The following is a 17229-nucleotide window of genomic DNA, read 5'->3' as shown; positions in this document are numbered from 1 at the left end:
GCCAGATGAACTGGTTGTGCAATCAGACTAGACCAGATGCTAGTTTTGATGTGTTGCAGTTAAGTACTACGATGAAACACCCTAAAGTAAAGAATGCTTTAAGAAAGTTAAATCTGGATAAATATGTACAAGTGTACAAAGAAATTGTTAAGGGTCTTAAAGGAGGGGCATCTCACAATGTAATACTTTGTACAGGATATGAATTTGTTTTGAAATTTTGGTTGTACATATTAACTCTAATTTTTATTTAAAGAGAAAGAAGGGAATCTGTGAACTGTATATTAATTGTGTTTAATTGTATGCAGATGATGGGCATTACCTGGGATTCACTTGTGCTCCTATAAATAGGAACAGACTAAAACTGTGGTTGGTGGGGTAGGAGATGCATGTTTGTAATGTGTATCTCTGTAAATAAATGCTTATAAAAGTGTATAAAGATTGGTTCTTGGTCTATTCTTCAACACTTGGCTTTCTGGAGTACAATGGGGGTGGGGGTGGTGGTGGATTAGAGTTCGAAGGCCAGGGATGGTGGTGGGGGGGTGGGTGGGTGGGGGTGGATCAGAGGCCTGGTGATGGGGGTGGGGTTGGTTAGAGACCTTGTGATGGGATTGGAAGCCTCGGGGGGTGGGGTGGGGGGGGGGGGTTGGGGGGGGGTGAAGGTCGGCGAGGGGTGCCTGATTGTGGAGGCTTCTTAGGGAGGCACCTGGATCCAGGAGTTAGGTGTGAAGGCACTTACCTCCTGAATCCACCAAGCCCTCGCCTCAATGACATTTGGAAAATTGGGCTGATAGTCATTAAGATCGAAAATTTGAATGACAATGAGTCTTGCAGCCTCCTTGGAGTGGGTTGGCTGCCCTCCCAACTTTTAGTCTCAATAAAAGCTGGAAATGGGTGGGTTTGGGTTGGGAAGTAGATTTTTCAGACTTTAGCACCTCCCCCCGCCCCCCCCCCCCCACCCCACCTGACCCAAACTCTCCCATTTTTTAAGGTTAAAATTCAGCCCTTTATCTCACAAGGGCATAAACATAGTGAGTTGGAGTTAAAGAATAATATTAACACCTATTGGGAAATACAGTACTTCTTAGACTGAGGCATCCAGGGAATTGCAGGCACAGAGTGATAGCTCTGGGAAAAAAATATCAACTGTAAGCCAAAGCTTTTGAGAGATGCTGAAGCCTTCAAGTAAAAACCTTAATGAAGGCACTCAAAGACATAAAAGACCATTTTATAGGTAAGTGAATCTTCTGTATCCCTTCCATGGTAAGTCAGAGGATATGCAGTTTCATAAAGACAGGAAGTGCTGCATTTTATCCAGCCAGCAGGAGCGGGTTTGGAGGCGAAGTGGGGGGGGGGCCGAAAAATTGGGAGAGGTGCACTCGCCCGGAAACTCAACATTGTGACATTGGTTCTGGAATTTGTCAGCGGCGGTAAAGTTCCAAGGTGGCAATGCCGCTACGACCTGGCGAGACTGCAATTTGAATTGCAGAGCAGGTACTTAGTAGGCATTTACACGACCTCACTCCAATTTTATGAAATGTTTTGAATTTAATCAACAGCTGATGGGGATCACGTGCCTTCTGATTCCCAGGTGGCAGTATCGAGACGAGGCCTCAGTGTCACCCTAGGAAAGCAGCTATTGGGAGCATTGGATGATTGCAGGAAGGGGAATGAGGGGGTGCAACAGCCATTGCTCGATAGCAGTGCAGTCCTCATGGCAAGCATGGCACAGAGGGGTTCCAGTTCTCGAGGCGAGTGGGTGCAGAGGGGCTCCAGCTCACGAGGCGAGTGGGTGCAGAGGGGCTCCAGCTCACGAGGTGAGTGGGTGCAGAGGGGTTCCAGTTTTCGAGGCGAGTGGGCGCAGAGAGGTTCCAGCTCTCGAGGTGAGTGGGCGCAGAGAGGTTCCAGCTCTCGAGGCGAGTGGGCGCAGAGGGGTTCCAGCTCTCGAGGCGAGTGGGCGCAGAGAGGTTCCAGTTCTCGAGGCGAGTGGGCGCAGAGAGGTTCCAGCTCTCGAGGCGAGTGGGCGCAGAGAGGTTCCAGTTCTCGAGGCGAGTGGGCGCAGAGAGGTTCCAGCTCTCGAGGCGAGTGGGCGCAGAGAGGTTCCAGTTCTCGAGGCGAGTGGGCGTTGAGGGGTTCCAGCTCTCGAAGCGAGTGGGCGCAGAGAGGTTCCAGCTCTCGAGGCGAGTGGGCGCAGAGGGGTTCCAGCTCTTGAGGCGAGTGGGCGCAGAGGGGTTCCAGTTCTCGAAGCGAGTGGGCGCAGAGAGGTTCCAGCTCTCGAGGCGAGTGGGCGCAGAGAGGTTCCAGCTCTCGAGGTGAGTGGGCGCAGAGGGGTTCCAGCTCTCGAGGCGAGTGGGCGTTGAGAGGTTCCAGCTCTCGAGGCGAGTGAATGCAGAGGGGTTGCAGCTCTCGAGGCGAGTGGGCGCAGAGGGGTTCCAGCTCTCGAGGCGAGTGAATGCAGAGGGGTTCCAGCTCTCGAGGCGAGTGAATGCAGAGGGGTTCCAGCTCTCGAGGCGAGTGGGCGCAGAGAGGTTCCAGCTCTCGAGGTGAGTGGGCGCAGAGGGGTTCCAGCTCTCGAGGCGAGTGGGCGTTGAGGGGTTCCAGCTCTCGAAGCGAGTGGGCGCAGAGAGGTTCCAGCTCTCGAGGTGAGTGGGCGCAGAGGGGTTCCAGCTCTCGAGGCGAGTGGGCGTTGAGAGGTTCCAGCTCTCGAGGCGAGTGAATGCAGAGGGGTTGCAGCTCTCGAGGCGAGTGGGCGCAGAGGGGTTCCAGCTCTCGAGGCGAGTGAATGCAGAGGGGTTCCAGCTCTCGAGGCGAGTGAATGCAGAGGGGTTCCAGCTCTCGAGGCGAGTGGGCGCAGAGGGGTTCCAGCTCTCGAGGCGAGTGGGCACAGAGGGGTTCCAGCTCTCGAGGCAAGATTCGGTTTCATCTCATTTGGTGGGCTGTCTGCAAGGGAGGACGTTGAGGGGCATTAGCCCATGTTCAGGTGGGAGCGGCAAGGGGAAGATTCCAGAGATAAGGTCCTCTTTCCAGGGACAGCACAAGGGAGGGGGAGTAACCTGCTGGCATGGGTTTCATATGCCAGGTCTTTGTGGATTCTTGTGCTGCGCAGCTGATCTCGGAGGGAGGGAGGACCAGGCGGCAGTTGGGCAATCTGGTGAGAATGGACTAAAGGGGTGACAGAAGCCGGGTGCACCAAGAAGGGCTTATTCGCGGTTGAGTGTGTACCGGAGTCACCTCAGCTGTCTCTATATGTCTCAGCGGCATTGTCAGCTAAGACTGCGTCTCTCCAAGGAGGCTGTCACCAACTTGTATGCCCTGCTGCAGACCAAGCTGCAACCCATGGGTTTTGATGGACATCCAATGCTTGTGGGCCTGAAGATCACCGTGGCACTCAACTTTTACACCTCCAGATCTTTCCAGGGATCCACTGGGGACATGTGGGGTGTCCCAGGCAGAAGCCCACTGCTGCCTCAAGGAGGTGACCAATGCCTTGTTCAAGAGGTTCTGGTGACTATGTGCGGACCCGGACTGGCTCTGACAGTCAGGCGGAGAGGGCCATCGGCTTTGGGGCGATTGCTAGATTTCAGCAGGTGCAAGGTCTCATCTATTGCACACATGTGGCCATGAAGGCTCCCACAGAGCAGCCAGTGGCCTTTATCAACAAGGGTTTCCATTTCATCAATGTTCAACTGGTCTGCGACCACTGAAAGCATTTCCTGCAGGTGTGTGCCCGCTTCTGGAGAAGCAGCCACAATGCCTACATGTTTTAGCAATTCCAGGTGCTGAAACCTTTTCAGACCCATGCTCACCTTCAGGGTGAATTCTTGGGGATAAGAGCTACGCATTGAAGAAATGGTTACTGATGCCTGTGAGGAGCCCTTGCAATGCAGCAGAGGAGAGGTACAACACCTGCCATGGGTCCACTCGAGCGACCATCGAACATGCCATTGGACTGCTGAAGTTGAGATTCTGATGCCGGTACTGATCCGGTGGAGCCCTGCAGTACGCCCCAACGAGTGTCTCAAGTATCGTGGTGGTCTGCTGTGCTCTGCACAATCTAGTACTGCAGAGGGGGGAGGCCTTGCATCAAGAGGACATGATTGATCACCACTCCTCGTCCAATGAGGAGGTGGAGGAGGATGCTGAGCATGCAGTATGGGATGATGAAGCCCTTGAACGGAGGCGAAGGCCATTGAGAGACATACAAGGGAGGCTCAGGACAATCTCATACACACCCAGTTTATGCCAATATGATGCCCATTCCAAATGAACTCCGTAAGTATTCCGTTCAGTGTATTCCACGTGTCACCTCTTTCCTATTGCATTGCTGTACCTTGTGCCAAGACTCACCAGGTGCACTCACAGAGCTGCGAAGGTGACCATACGTAGCAGCTCATTGAGGGCGCAAGGGTGAAAGTGGCACCTGACAGGGCAGCAGGGAAAGTATGCAATTCTCTACAATGGAAGTGACCGCCCCCTTTATTTAAATATTCACTATACACAATAAAAAAAACTAAGTTGCACACACCCGTGAAACCCCAAGTGTGTCTAGGTGCTCCTCCACGCAGTTCCGTGAGCTTCTAATAAGTGCTGCCCCTGAGCTGGCAGCTGAGGTTAAGGCAGGCTGCTGAATGCACTGCCTCGTGGCCTGGGATGACTCTGGCAGAGCGAAGGAGGTCATTGACCTTCTTGAGGCACTGGACTCAGTTTCAGAGGGTGATCACACGGCTGCTGACCTCCTCTGCAATCGCTGTCCAGGCAGGATTGTGTCTTCCTGCTGTCCCTTGGGAAGGGGACCTCCTGCCTTTCCCTTGCAGCCTGGAGGAGAATCCACAGGGAGGCTTCGCTAAACCGTGGGGCCACCCCGTGTCTCCCGCGTGACATGGTCCATCTTGGCCCCCGGTCAACCTCTGGTCTTATGAGGCCTTGGTCAGCAGCACAGGATCTCCAGCCGGGTTGCGGGGGGCGGGGGTTCAGCAGCACAGGGTCTACGGCCAGGGCGGGGGGGTCAGCAGCACAGGGTATCCAGCCGGGTTGGGGGGGAGGGTCAGCAGCACAGGGTCTCCAGCCGGGTTGGCGGGGTGGGGGGGTTCAGCAGCACAAGGTCTACGGCCAGGGACGGGGGGTGGGGGGTCAGCAGCACAGGGTCTCCAGGGGGTGTCAACAACACAGGATCTCCAGCCAGGTGGGTCAGCAGCTCAGGGTCTCCAACCGGGTTGGAGGGGGGGGGGGGGGGGGGGGTGTCAGCAGCACAAAGGCATCAAACCAAGCAGCTGTTTGAGCAGGGCTGGCAATGTTTCAAATATGGCGCCAGCACCTTTGCTCTTTTCAGCTGACAATGCCACCGGTGCTCGTCACCCACCTCCCCCCACCATCCCCCCATCCCCATCCGTCAATGAGACGGGCCCCACACCTCCTGCATTCAAATGGGCCGGCCACCACATGATCATGGTTGGCTGACTGCACGCATAACATGCAGTGACGCCACCCTGATCTGGTGCCTCTGCCGGGACCCACGACGGGCTGATAAAATTCAACCTGAACATTGCACCATGTAGAATAGAATAGAATGTAGGTTTTTTTCCCCTTTAAGTTTAGAAAGTGTAATTGCTCTGCATTCTAGAAATAAATGTTAGGTTCACTTACAAGTCAGGTTGAAGATGCAAACCCAACGTTTGTTTGATTAACATGTCAATTGACAAGTGGGTCTTGTATGTCCTTGTTAAGAGAGAGCTGTAAAGCACAGCATGCCAAGATTGCTTTGCGTCTGTAAGAGTGCAGGAGGTAAATTGTTCCACCTCTAAATACCTCTGTTCAAAAAGTTTAAACTTTCCGACAGTTGCACCTCGCTTGAAGCAATATAATTATTTTTTAGTTTATTTTAATCTGCTGCAGCTCTTGAGAAGACAGAAGATAGGGTTGTATTGGGACTCTTGTCACATGGAAAGATCAAATTTTAACTAGTACATTTGCCTAGGTTATAGTAAATTTGCTTACGATAAAGAATGAAATAGAAACATTACAGGATGTGTTGCACAAAGTTTCACAGGCATTGTATGGTAGCAAATGCTATACATAAAATATGTAGATTATAGCTAATATATAGACAAGAGAAATAAGTAAGAAATTCTATGTTACTAAATGTGTCACAATTTTGTGAAAACTTATTTTATCAATGACCTTTTGCAGGGCAGCCTTTCTGCAGCGTCTTACAACTTAAGATCTCCTATGTTTGAAAAGCCGTCAGTCAGGTAAGTGTGCCTGCACTCTCCAAGAGAGATACAGAGGTAACACACTTAAACAAAATGCAGCAATGAGCTGATTTTAGTTTGATCAAACTTTAGCACATCCAGCACATTCTCAGTTCTTTTCTCTTAGAAAATGCTGATATTATCTTCAGCGCACTGTTGCCATCATCAAGACGCCTTCCTTATTAATGCCACCTATTTTTCACGAATGCTGCTGGGTCTATTCCCATGACTCTCTCCATAATACCATTGCTGTTTTTCCATGATCACCGCTGCTTACTTTCAGTTTTGGTACCTAAATGCAATTGGTAACAAAAAACCTGTACATCGAACAACTATAATACATGTTTAGGTCATGGCCCAGCTCTTTGTATATATTTAAAGTGGCGGATCCCTCATGGCATTACCTAATAAGTATAAGAGGTTATGTTGTTGCAAGGGTAGAGTGCTGCGGTTAGCAATTGGAGGAGGGTTCACATCGTCACTTAAAGGATTTGCAAAAACGTTTGTAAGATATCTTCTGTACGATCAGTGCAGCAACAGTAAAGTGTTTTCAACTTGTTCTTCGAAAAATAAGTAAATAAAATGCATTTTCCTTACCCATCACAGATACATAAATACATTTGTTTCCCTTGTTTACTTAGTTTCACAAGTAAATAAAGTCCCTTAGCCTAATTACTAGGCTACCATATGTGCTAATTCTGTAATGAAGTCCCCTTCAATACCGTGACATCATTTGAATATAAGTTACCAGTGTCACTGGATCAGGACTTTGCAATATCACTGGGCTGGAACTTCAGAATGTCACTGGGACAGAATCTCATGATGTCATTGGAGCAGAGTTTCACAATGCCACAGGAGCAAACCTTTATAATGACACACTGAGAGAATTCAATACAAAATGCTGTAGTGCCAGCAGTTCAACACAATAACAAGGAACAACTTAAAGGGACAAATAAGTGTACAAGATATTTCCCATTTTAACACTGTAAGATCATGACATAATTTAGTAAGGGAACAATAAGATCAATTTTAAGCCTACCATTAACCATCAAAACGATAATTTTAAAAAGTGTCCAATTTGATCATTTTTTAGCCAATATGAGCTTTCCACAGTGTTATTTTTTTAAGATGTGTCATTGGCCAGTAGTGACCATGTGACCTTTTAAATGTTGGTGATATAATCTTGTTTTGCACAATCTTAATGATTGATAGTAATTTTTTGACTGCTTTGCTTGTATTGTTTCTATAAATATTATTGGCTGCTTGCAAGTTGTTACGACCAGTTGAAAGAGATCTTCAGCCTTCACCTGGTCTTACTGTAACAGGGTTTAATTTTAAACACACCGTGTTTTTAGCCCCCCCTTGGTGAATCCTTGTTCACCACTTTCCAATTATAAGACGAAGAAACCAGCACAAACAGGCTTTCTTAGGTTTAAAGAGGAAAAGTTGAAATTTATCAAACTTAAACTCTAATTTGGTTAATGCCTACGGATACACGCTGTACCCCACCCTAGCATACATATGCGATACACACATGCAAATAGAGACAGAAAAGAGCAGAAGAAAAAAAAAGTGGAAAAGTTTGAAGCAATATCTGAAGAGTTGTTGTTCTGGTTCTTCGAGCTCACTGTAGAGTCCTTGATTGTAAGTAGATCTTGCTTTTTGTTGGGGCCCAGTATTCTTCTTAAACCTTAAAATAAAAGCAAAATACTGCGGATGCTGGAAATCTGAAATAAAAACAAGAAATGCTGGAACCACTCAGCAGGTCTGGCAGCATCTGTGGAAAGAGAAGCAGGGTTAACATTTCGGGTCAGTGACCCTTCATCGGAACTTTGTTCTTCTTAAACCTTGTTCGCTGTAGGAGTCTTTTCTCTCTTGGGGTTCATGTGTCTTCAGTGGATTCAGAGACTTCTGAGATAGAGATGGGAGCAGACAGGAGAGAGATCTCAGACCAGGAGCAAACAGCTTTCTGCCCAAACTGTTTGTACAAATTCACAAAACTCAGGTTTCCCAGTAGGTTAGGCATGTGACTAGCTGGTTTTACCACGTCCGTTTGTGTATTCGGCCATCTTAGCAGTCAGCCTGGAATGCAAACCACCCCACCTTCAATGTCTGGTGATCAAAAGTCCATTGTGGGTTGAATGTCAGGGAATGGTTGCTTTGTTCTTCCAAACACTGTCTGTTAATATGCAAATGCCTTTTCCAGCTAAACCTGATCTGTTTAACAAGTCCTTTCTTAACTCCAGTAACAGTTTAAAATCAATGGTCATGACAAAATTCATGTGTCTCATTCATACGAACATGCATACGAACATATGAATTAGGAGCAGGAGTAGGCCACTCGGCCATTTGAGCCTGCTCCGCCATTCAGTAAGTTCATGGCTGAACTGATTACTCCACATATCCACCTATTTCCGATAACCTTTCACCCCCTTGCTGATCAAGAATCTATCTACCTCTGCCTTAAAACTGTTCAAAGACTCTGCTTCCACCACCCTCTGAAGAAGAGAATTCCAAAGACTCACGACCCCCCACCCCCCCACCCCTAAGAGAAAAAAAATTCTCCTCATCTCAGGTGGGTGCCTAGCATGACAAAGTATATGGCAATTTTTCTTATATCAGTGTTTTTAAGTCTGACAGACTGTGGGCAGTAACTATTAAGTGCTATCTTTTAGGCTTCATCAAAAATATAACTGCTACTCATTGCAGAGACCAAGTGCTTTGTGAAGTAAAATTTTAATTTAATTTGTATGTTGTATTATTAATGTCTGTTATTTTAAAAAAATGATTCTTGGTATCTTTTTATCAAATGTTATCAAGTAGTGTGTACAGAATTAAACAAGGTGGAGTTTTCTATTTTTTTGGCCTTGAACTTAATGGCTCAGATTTTGTGATCAGCCGCAAAGTGACGGCACTCACTGCTGACCTCGATGACAGTTTCCCACAAAGATCTAGTGATCTCTGTGGCTTGGATTTCACACAATAAATGGTTGGATAACCAGATGTGTAGAGCAGGTTGTCCAACATACGGCCCGTAGGCCAGGATCCGGCCCGCCAAACGTTTCTATCTGGCCCACGGATGTAAACAGTTCCCGGGGCCATTCCTCATCCTCACGGTGACTGGAGATTTCTATTTTTATTCATACATGAGATTAGAAATTTCCCTTTGTCTCCTTCATACAGAGGAGCCTTTTTAAAAATATCATGCTGTCAGTTTCAGAGCTGACAGTGCTGATGTTGGGAACAGCCGTTTTCCAACAGACTCGGGGTTTTCTGGCGGGGCCCGTCGGAAAACCCCCGAGTCTGTTGGAAAACAGCTGTGCCCGATGTCAGTGGCTGTCAGCTTGAACCTAACAGTGCGGTGTTTTTAAAATGAACTGACTAACCATCTGCTGAGCGTCTGCTCTATGCAACTGTATAAGAGAGAGAATGGTGGAATAGAGAGAGAGAGCGGGGAATAGAGAGGGGGGGGGGAATAGAGAGAGAGAAAAGAGGGAATAGAGAGGGGGGAATAGAGAGAAAGAGAGGGGGAATAGAGAGAAAGAGAGAGGGGGAATAGAGAGAAAGAGAGAGGGGGGAATAGAGAGAGAGAAAAGGGGGAATAGAGAGGGAGAGAGGGGGGAATAGAGAGAGAGAGAGAGGGGGGGAATAGAGAGAGAGGGGGGAATAGAGAGAGAGAGGGAGGGGGGAATAGAGAGAGAGAGAGGAGGGACAGTACAGAGAGAGGGGGGGAATAGAGCGAGGGGGGGAATAGAGAGAGAGAGAGGGGGCGAATAGAGAGCGGGGGGGGGAATAGAGAGAGCGAGAGGGGGGAAATAGAGAGAGAGAGAGAGAGGGAATAGAGAAAGAGACAGGGGGGAATAGAGAAAGAGAGGGGGGAATAGAGAGAGAGAGGGAGAGAGAGGAGGGCCAGAGGGAGAGAGAGGAGGGCCCGAGAGAGAGAGAGTGGAGGGCCAGAGAGGAGGGCCAGAGAGAGAGAGGAGGGCCAGAGAGAGAGAGAGAGTGAGTGGAGGGCCAGAGAGAGGAGGGCCAGAGAGAGAGAGAGAGAGAGGAGGGCCAGAGAGAGAGAGAGAGGGAGGAGGGCCAGAGAGAGCGAGAGGGAGGAGGGCCAGAGAGAGAGAGGAGGGCCAGAGAGAGAGAGCGAGGAGGGCCAGAGAGAGAGAGAGAGAGGAGGGCCAGAGAGAGAGAGAGGAGGGCCAGAGAGAGAGAGAGAGAGGGAGGAGGGCCAGAGAGAGAGAGAGGAGGGCCAGAGAGAGAGAGAGAGGAGGAGGGCCAGAGAGGGAGAGAGAGAGGAGGAGGGCCAGAGAGAGAGAGAGAGGAGGGCCAGAGAGAGAGAGGAGGGCCAGAGAGAGAGAGAGAGGAGGGCCAGAGAGAGAGAGGAGGGCCAGAGAGAGAGAGAAGGCCAGATAGAGAGAGAGAGGGGGGACAGAGAGACGGAGTGGTGGGGGGGGAGCAACAGAGAAAGTGGGGAACACTGAGTGGGGAGGGGGAAACTGGAGACACGAGGGTGGAGAGATACACAGAGAGAGGGTGGCTGGAGAGGGACAGAGAGGGGGAGAGGGGAAAAGGAGATAGAGAGGGGGTTGAAAGGGAGACAGAGAGATGGACAGACAGAGAGGGGAAAGGGGGGGAGAGAGAGTCAAAGAGTCATTTACTTTCAGCAAAGAAGGAGGCCATTCTGTCCATCGAACCACTGCCGGCTCTGCACAGAGCTATGCAGTCAGTCCCACTCGCTGACTCGATCCCCGTAACCCTGCAAGTCTATTTCTCTAGATGACCATCCAATTTCCTCGATGCCATTGATCATCTCCGCTTCCACCACCCTTGTGGACAGCGGGTTGCAGGTCATTACCACCCGCTGCATAAAAAAGTGCTTCCTCATATTCCCCCTGCATCTTTTGCACAAAACTTTCAATCTGTGTTCCCTAGTCCTAGAGGAGAGGGGGTGGGCTGGGGGAGGTGGGGTGGGGGAGATGGTGGAGAGAGAACGAGACACACATAGAGCATGGGGAGAGGGGTGAGAGAGATCAAGGTCTCTCCTGAAAGATGGATATCTATCCAGAATACTCTGCTTCGCTACATCAAGTGTGCGGGCAGAAATTGACTATTTATGCAAGCAAAAATAATGCCATGTATGTCACTGAATCAGTTTTCAATATAGTGACGAGAAAGTAAGTCAATAAATTTAGTCTTCTCATTTAAAACTGCTTCACAAAAATGCACATTTCTTGTTGTTTTTATCGGTAAGATAAATTTTTAATGCCTTTATCTTTAGAAATTTGCTCACCAGCCCCTTTGGCTGAATAAAAATTGTAATGCGGCCCTTCACCCAAAAAAGTTGGACAACCCTGGTGTAGAGGAACAGAGGGACCTTGGCATACATGTCCACAGATTCTGGAAGGTAGTTGGACAGGTAGATAAGGTGGTCAAGAAGGCATACGGGATACTTGTCTTTATTAGCCGAGGCATAGACTATAAGAGCTGGGAGGTTATTCTAGAACTGTATAAAATATTAGTTAGGCCATAGCTGGAATATTGCATGCAGTTCTGGTCACCGCACTATAGGAAAGATGTGATTGCACTAGAGAGGGTACAAGGATGTTGTCTGGACTGGAGAATTTTAGTTATGAGGAAAGGTTGGATAGGCTAGGGTTGTTTTCTTTGGAACAGAGGAGGCTCAGAGGAGACCTAATTGAAGTGTATAAAATTAAGTGGGGTCTAAATTGAGTGGATAGAAAGGCCCTGTCCCCCATGGTTGAGGGGTCCAAAACCAGGAGACATAGGGTAAGAGGTAGGAGGTTTAGAGGAGATTCAAGGGGAACTTTTTTGACCCAGAGGGTGGTGAGGATTTGGAACTCACTGCCTGAAAGGGTGGTAGAGGCAGAAACCCTCCTAACACTTAAAAAGTACTTGGATATGCACTTGAAGTGACGTAGCCTACAAGGCTACGGACCAAGAGCTGGAAAGTGGGATTAGACTGGATGGCTACTTGTTGGCTAGTGCGAATACAATGGGCTGAATGGCCTCCTTCCATGCTGTAAATTTCTATGATTCTATGAAGAAGCAAATCACATTGAAGCATTCTGACAGACTGCAAATGACGAAACAAAAACAACTAAATTTTTCACACAGAAGTACAATTTTACAGAATGCTAAATAAATCATTGGGACATACACATGGCATTAAGGTAGATACTGAAATCTGACAAAGATACTACAATAAAATTAAAAATATTTGAATGTATTTTGTAATGGAGAAATTTGTAATTCCACAAATATAAAACTATTTTTTCAGGTACAGTGACATGGTTCTGCAATAATTATGAACTTAGTATGCCATTAAAAACCCAGTTACACCTCATTCAACAAGGTGTAACTTTTTCAAGGGTTTTTACAGCAAGACTAATAGCATAAATAGCATCCTGAACAGGACTGGGACACGTATCCTTGCAGTAAGGTTTGCTAGTGCTGTTGGGGAGGGTTTAAACTAGATTGGCAGGGGGATGGGAACCTGAGCGCAGTCTTGGATAGGACAACTTCAAGGCAGGGAACAAGATGCAGAAAATTAGCGAGTGACTCTGAAAGGCAGAAGAAGCAAAGGTTAAAAATTGTGACACACAGGAATTTGGCAGTGTTAAAGGGTATTTATTTAAATGCAAGGAGTATTGTAAATAAAGCAGATGAGTTGAGGACACAGATAGACACATGGCAACACGATATCGTTGCTATAATGGAAACTTAGCTTAAAGAGGGGCAAGAATGGCAGCTCAACATCCCTGGATATAGAGTTTTCAGGCGGGATAGAGAGGGAGATAAAAAAAGGAGGGGGTGTAGCATTATTAGTTTAGGAATCAATAACAGCTTTGAGGAGGGATGATATGCTAAATGAATTATCAAACGAGACCATATGGGTGGAGCACAGAAATAAAAAGGGGCATCTACATTACTGGGAGTGTACTATAGACCCCCAAATAGTGAGTGGGAGGTAGAAGAACAAATATGTAGGCAGATTTCTGAGTGCAAGAACTTTAGGGCAATAATAGTTGGGGATTTCAACTACCCCAATATCAACTGAGATACAAACAATGTGAAGGGCACAGAGGGGACAAAATTCTTGAACTGCTTTCAAGAGCACCTTTTTAGCCAGCACATAACAAGCCCAACGAGAGGGAGCACAATTCTAGATTTAGTCTTCGGTAATGAAGCTGGGCAAATAGATGATGTGACAATGGGTGACCATTTTGGAGATCGTGACCATAATACAGATAGTTTTAGCATAATCATGGAAAAGGACAAAGACAAAACTGGAGCAAAGTTTCTAAATTGGGGGAAGGCAAATTTTACGAAACTGAGAGGTGACCTGGCGAAAGTGGACTGGACACAGCTACTTGAAGGAAAATCATTGGCAAACCAGTGGGAAGCATTCAAGAGCGAGATACTACGGGCACAGTGTAGGCATGTCCCCACAAAGACAAAGGGTGGTGCTGCCAAATCTAGAGCTCCTTGGTTATCTAGAAGGATACAGGGTAAGTTAAAGCAGAAAAAGAAAGCTTATGACGATCACAAATATCTTAATACTTTAGAAAGCCTAGAGGAGGATAGAAAGTGCAGGGGTGAAGTAAAAAAGGAAATTAGAAAAGCAAAGAGAGGCCACGAAAAATTATTGGCAAGTAAAATCAAGGAAAACCCGAAGATGTTTTATCAGTACATTAAGAGCAAGAGGATAACTAAGGAAAGAGTAGGGCCTATCAGAGATGTACTGGAGAACTTATGTGTGGATGCAGAAGATGTGGGCAGGGTTCTTAATGAGTTTTTGTCTCTGTCTTCACAAAGGAACGGGATGATGCAGACATTGTAGTTAATAAGGAGGAGTGTGAAATATTAGATATGATAAACATAATGAGAGAGAAAGTTCTTGAGGGTCTGACATCCCTGAAAGTGGATAAATCGCCAGGGCCGGATGGATTGCAACCTTGGTTGTCAAAGGAAGCCAGGGAGGAAATAGCGGATGCACTGAGGATCATCTTCAAATCCTCACTAGATACAGGCGAGGTACTAGATGTTTGGAGGTCTGCAAACATTGTACCATTGTTTAAAAAGGGTGCGAGGGATAAACCAGGTAATTATAGGCCAGTCAGTCTGACCTCGGTAGTGGGTAAATTGTTAGAATCTATTCTGAGGGACAGGATAAACTGTCACTTAGAAAGGCATGGATTAATCAGGGATAGTCAGCATGGATTTGTTAGGGGAAGGTCATGTCCTACTAACTTGATTGAGTTTTTTGAGGAAGTGACAAGCAGGATTGACGAGATTACTGCAGTGGATGTGGTTTACATGGATTTTAGTAAGGCATTTGACAGACTGGTCAGTAAAATGAAAACCCATGGGATGCAGGGGAAGGTGGCAGGTTGGATCCAGAATTGGCTCAGTGACTGGAAACAAAGGGTAGTATCGACGGATGTTTTTGCGAATGGAAAGCGGTTTCCAATGGTGTTCCACAGGGCTCAGTGTTTGTTCCTTGCTGTTTGTGGTATATATTAATTATTTGGACTTAAATGTGGGAGGCATGATTGGGAAATTTGCTGCTGACACAAACATTGGACGTGTAGTTAATATTGAGGAGGAAAGCCATGGACTCCAGAATGATATCAATAGTTTGGTTGGGTGGGCGGAAAAGTGGCAAATGGAATTCAATCCAGAGAAGTGTGAGGTATTGCATTTGGGAATGGCAAATAGAGCGAGGGAATATACAATAAACAGAAAGATATTGAGAGGGGTAGAAGATGTGAGAGGGCTTGGAGTGCATGTCCACATGTCCCTGAAGGTGGCAGGACAGGTAGATAGAGTGGTGAAGAAGGCATATGGACTGCTTTCCTTTATTGGCCGAGGTATAGAATACAAAAGCAGGGATGTGATGCTGGAACTGTATAGAGTGTTGGTTAGGCCACAGCTGGAGTATTGCGTGGAGTTCTGGTCACCAAGTTACAGAAAGGACGTAATTGCTGTGGAGAGAGTACAGAGGAGATTTACAAGAATGTTGCCAGTGCTTGAAGGTTGCAGCTATGAGGAAAGATTGGATAGGCTAGGGTTGTTTTCTCTGGAACTGAGGAGGCTGAAGGGTGACTTGATTGAGGTATTCAAAATTATGAGGGGCCTTGATAGAGTGGACAGGAAGGACCTGTTTGCCCTGGCAGGGAGGTCAGTTAACGGGGGCATAGATTTAAGGTGATTGGTAGAAGGATTAGAAGGGACATGAAGGGAAACTTTTTCACCCAGAGGGTGGTGGGTGTCTGGAATTCACTGCTAGGAATGGTGGTGGAGGCAGAGACCCTGAATTCTTTTTAAAGGTACCTGGACATGTACCTGAGGTGCTGTAACCTGCAGGGCTATGGACCATGTGCTGGAAGGTGGGCTTAGTTTGGGCGGATGGTTTGTTCGGCCGGGGCAGACACGATAGGCTGAATGGCCTGCTTCTGTGCTGTACCTTTTCTATGATTCTATAAAAGGGCAGGTTTTCATCAGTTCCGTGATTTCTAACTGATTGCAGTCTGGGAGACCTCAATAGCACATCCTGTGGGGAAGCATAGAATCACAGACAGCAACCTCTAGATTTCCGTATTTATCTGTGCATGTGTGAACGCGAGAAGTTGCTGTCAGTTTCAGAGGAGAAGTGATGGCAGTTTCACTGTCATTAGTACCAGGGGCGGCACAGTGGCGCAGTGGTTAGCACCGCAGCCTCACAGCTCCAGCGACCCTGGTTCGATTCTGGGTACTGCCTGTGTGGAGTTTGCAAGTTCTCCCTGTGACCGTGTGGGTTTTCACTGGGTGCTCTGGTTTCCTCCCACAGCCAAAGTAAATTGCCCCTAGTGTAGGTAGGTGGTAGGGAATATGGGTTTACTGTAGGGTTAGTATAAATGGGTGGTTGTTGGTCGGCACAGACTCAGTGGGCCGTAGGGCCTGTTTCAGTGCTGTATTTCTAAATAAATAAAATCCATGAAACATTTAACAGAAAAAGATTTTATTTAGATACAACTGGAGCCAAGGAGACTTTTATTTTTACCAGGTGCTATTTTATGAACAGTTTCCAAATAATTCTCACAGTCTACATGCTCTAATACTTTCCCTGTCAGAAATCTGCCGGTTGAATTGAAATCCTTAGCCTCTTTCTCTGTTAAACTTGAGCGTCTCTAATCGTACCTCATAGCTTTGTCCTATTACTTGGAATCATTGCTGTTCCTCGTCTCTCCATTTTTTCCAATGCATGTATAATCTTTTTTAGTGTGGTGGCCAAGGACAAAAAGACCCACAGGCATTCACCCCCTCAACACTATCCGATTTACTTTATCTTATCTGACTGCAACTAAAATTATGACATATCAATATTAAGATCAATTTAAAAACCTGTACAATTATTTTACTTTAAAAAAAGATTAACATTTCAACAGTGAGTGTGTTTCACATAAAGCAAGTTATTTTCAACTGCTGGCTGCTTGTCTCTCGCCTGTAAACTGGGCAGTCCGCAATGAAAAATGGGAGCAGTACCACGGCCACCCCATTAATAGTCAAGACCAGTTTGATGCGATTTTCAGTCAGGTTTTTAAATGAGTGAAACAGGTGGGAGGCTTCTTAAATATCCAAATCAGTGTTCTGCACTGGTTGTAGAACCTCAATTGCAATTATCAGATAGATACCCCAATTTGTGACAGGCATTGAGGGGCCTAATCAGCAGTCCTTAAAGGGTCTGCTGGAGACCACTTGAGAAATGGCCTCAATGTTTTGAGGGGGGCCTAGAGGAGCAAGTGCTGCCAGCCTATTTGGGACCCACCCTGGATAATCTTTACCCTCCCAACCCCCATCCTGGCCTGATATGCCAATAGATTTTTCACTCTCCCTGAACCACCGAACTGCAGCCAGGCGCCTGCATTTCGACATTGACATATTATTGAGGCCTTAGCCTAAAACTGGCTTAAGTCTTACACTGGCA

At 47.1% G+C, this 17229-nt stretch overlaps 1 protein-coding gene across 1 annotated transcript in view; it reads left to right on the top strand.

The window, feature by feature from the left end:
• Nucleotides 1-17229, top strand: part of stpg4 (sperm-tail PG-rich repeat containing 4) — an 81213-nt gene that overhangs the window by 21073 nt on the left and 42911 nt on the right. The window contains exon 2 of the mRNA XM_068044146.1: nt 6184-6245. Coding sequence (XP_067900247.1) covers nt 6184-6245 — 62 coding nt within the window. The remainder of the gene's footprint in view (nt 1-6183; nt 6246-17229) is intronic.

This window comes from Heterodontus francisci, chromosome 13 (assembly GCF_036365525.1).
Source record: "Heterodontus francisci isolate sHetFra1 chromosome 13, sHetFra1.hap1, whole genome shotgun sequence".
NCBI lineage: Eukaryota > Metazoa > Chordata > Chondrichthyes > Heterodontiformes > Heterodontidae > Heterodontus > Heterodontus francisci.
Note: the sequence above shows the minus strand (reverse complement) of the source record. Positions and strands in the feature narration are given on the sequence as shown.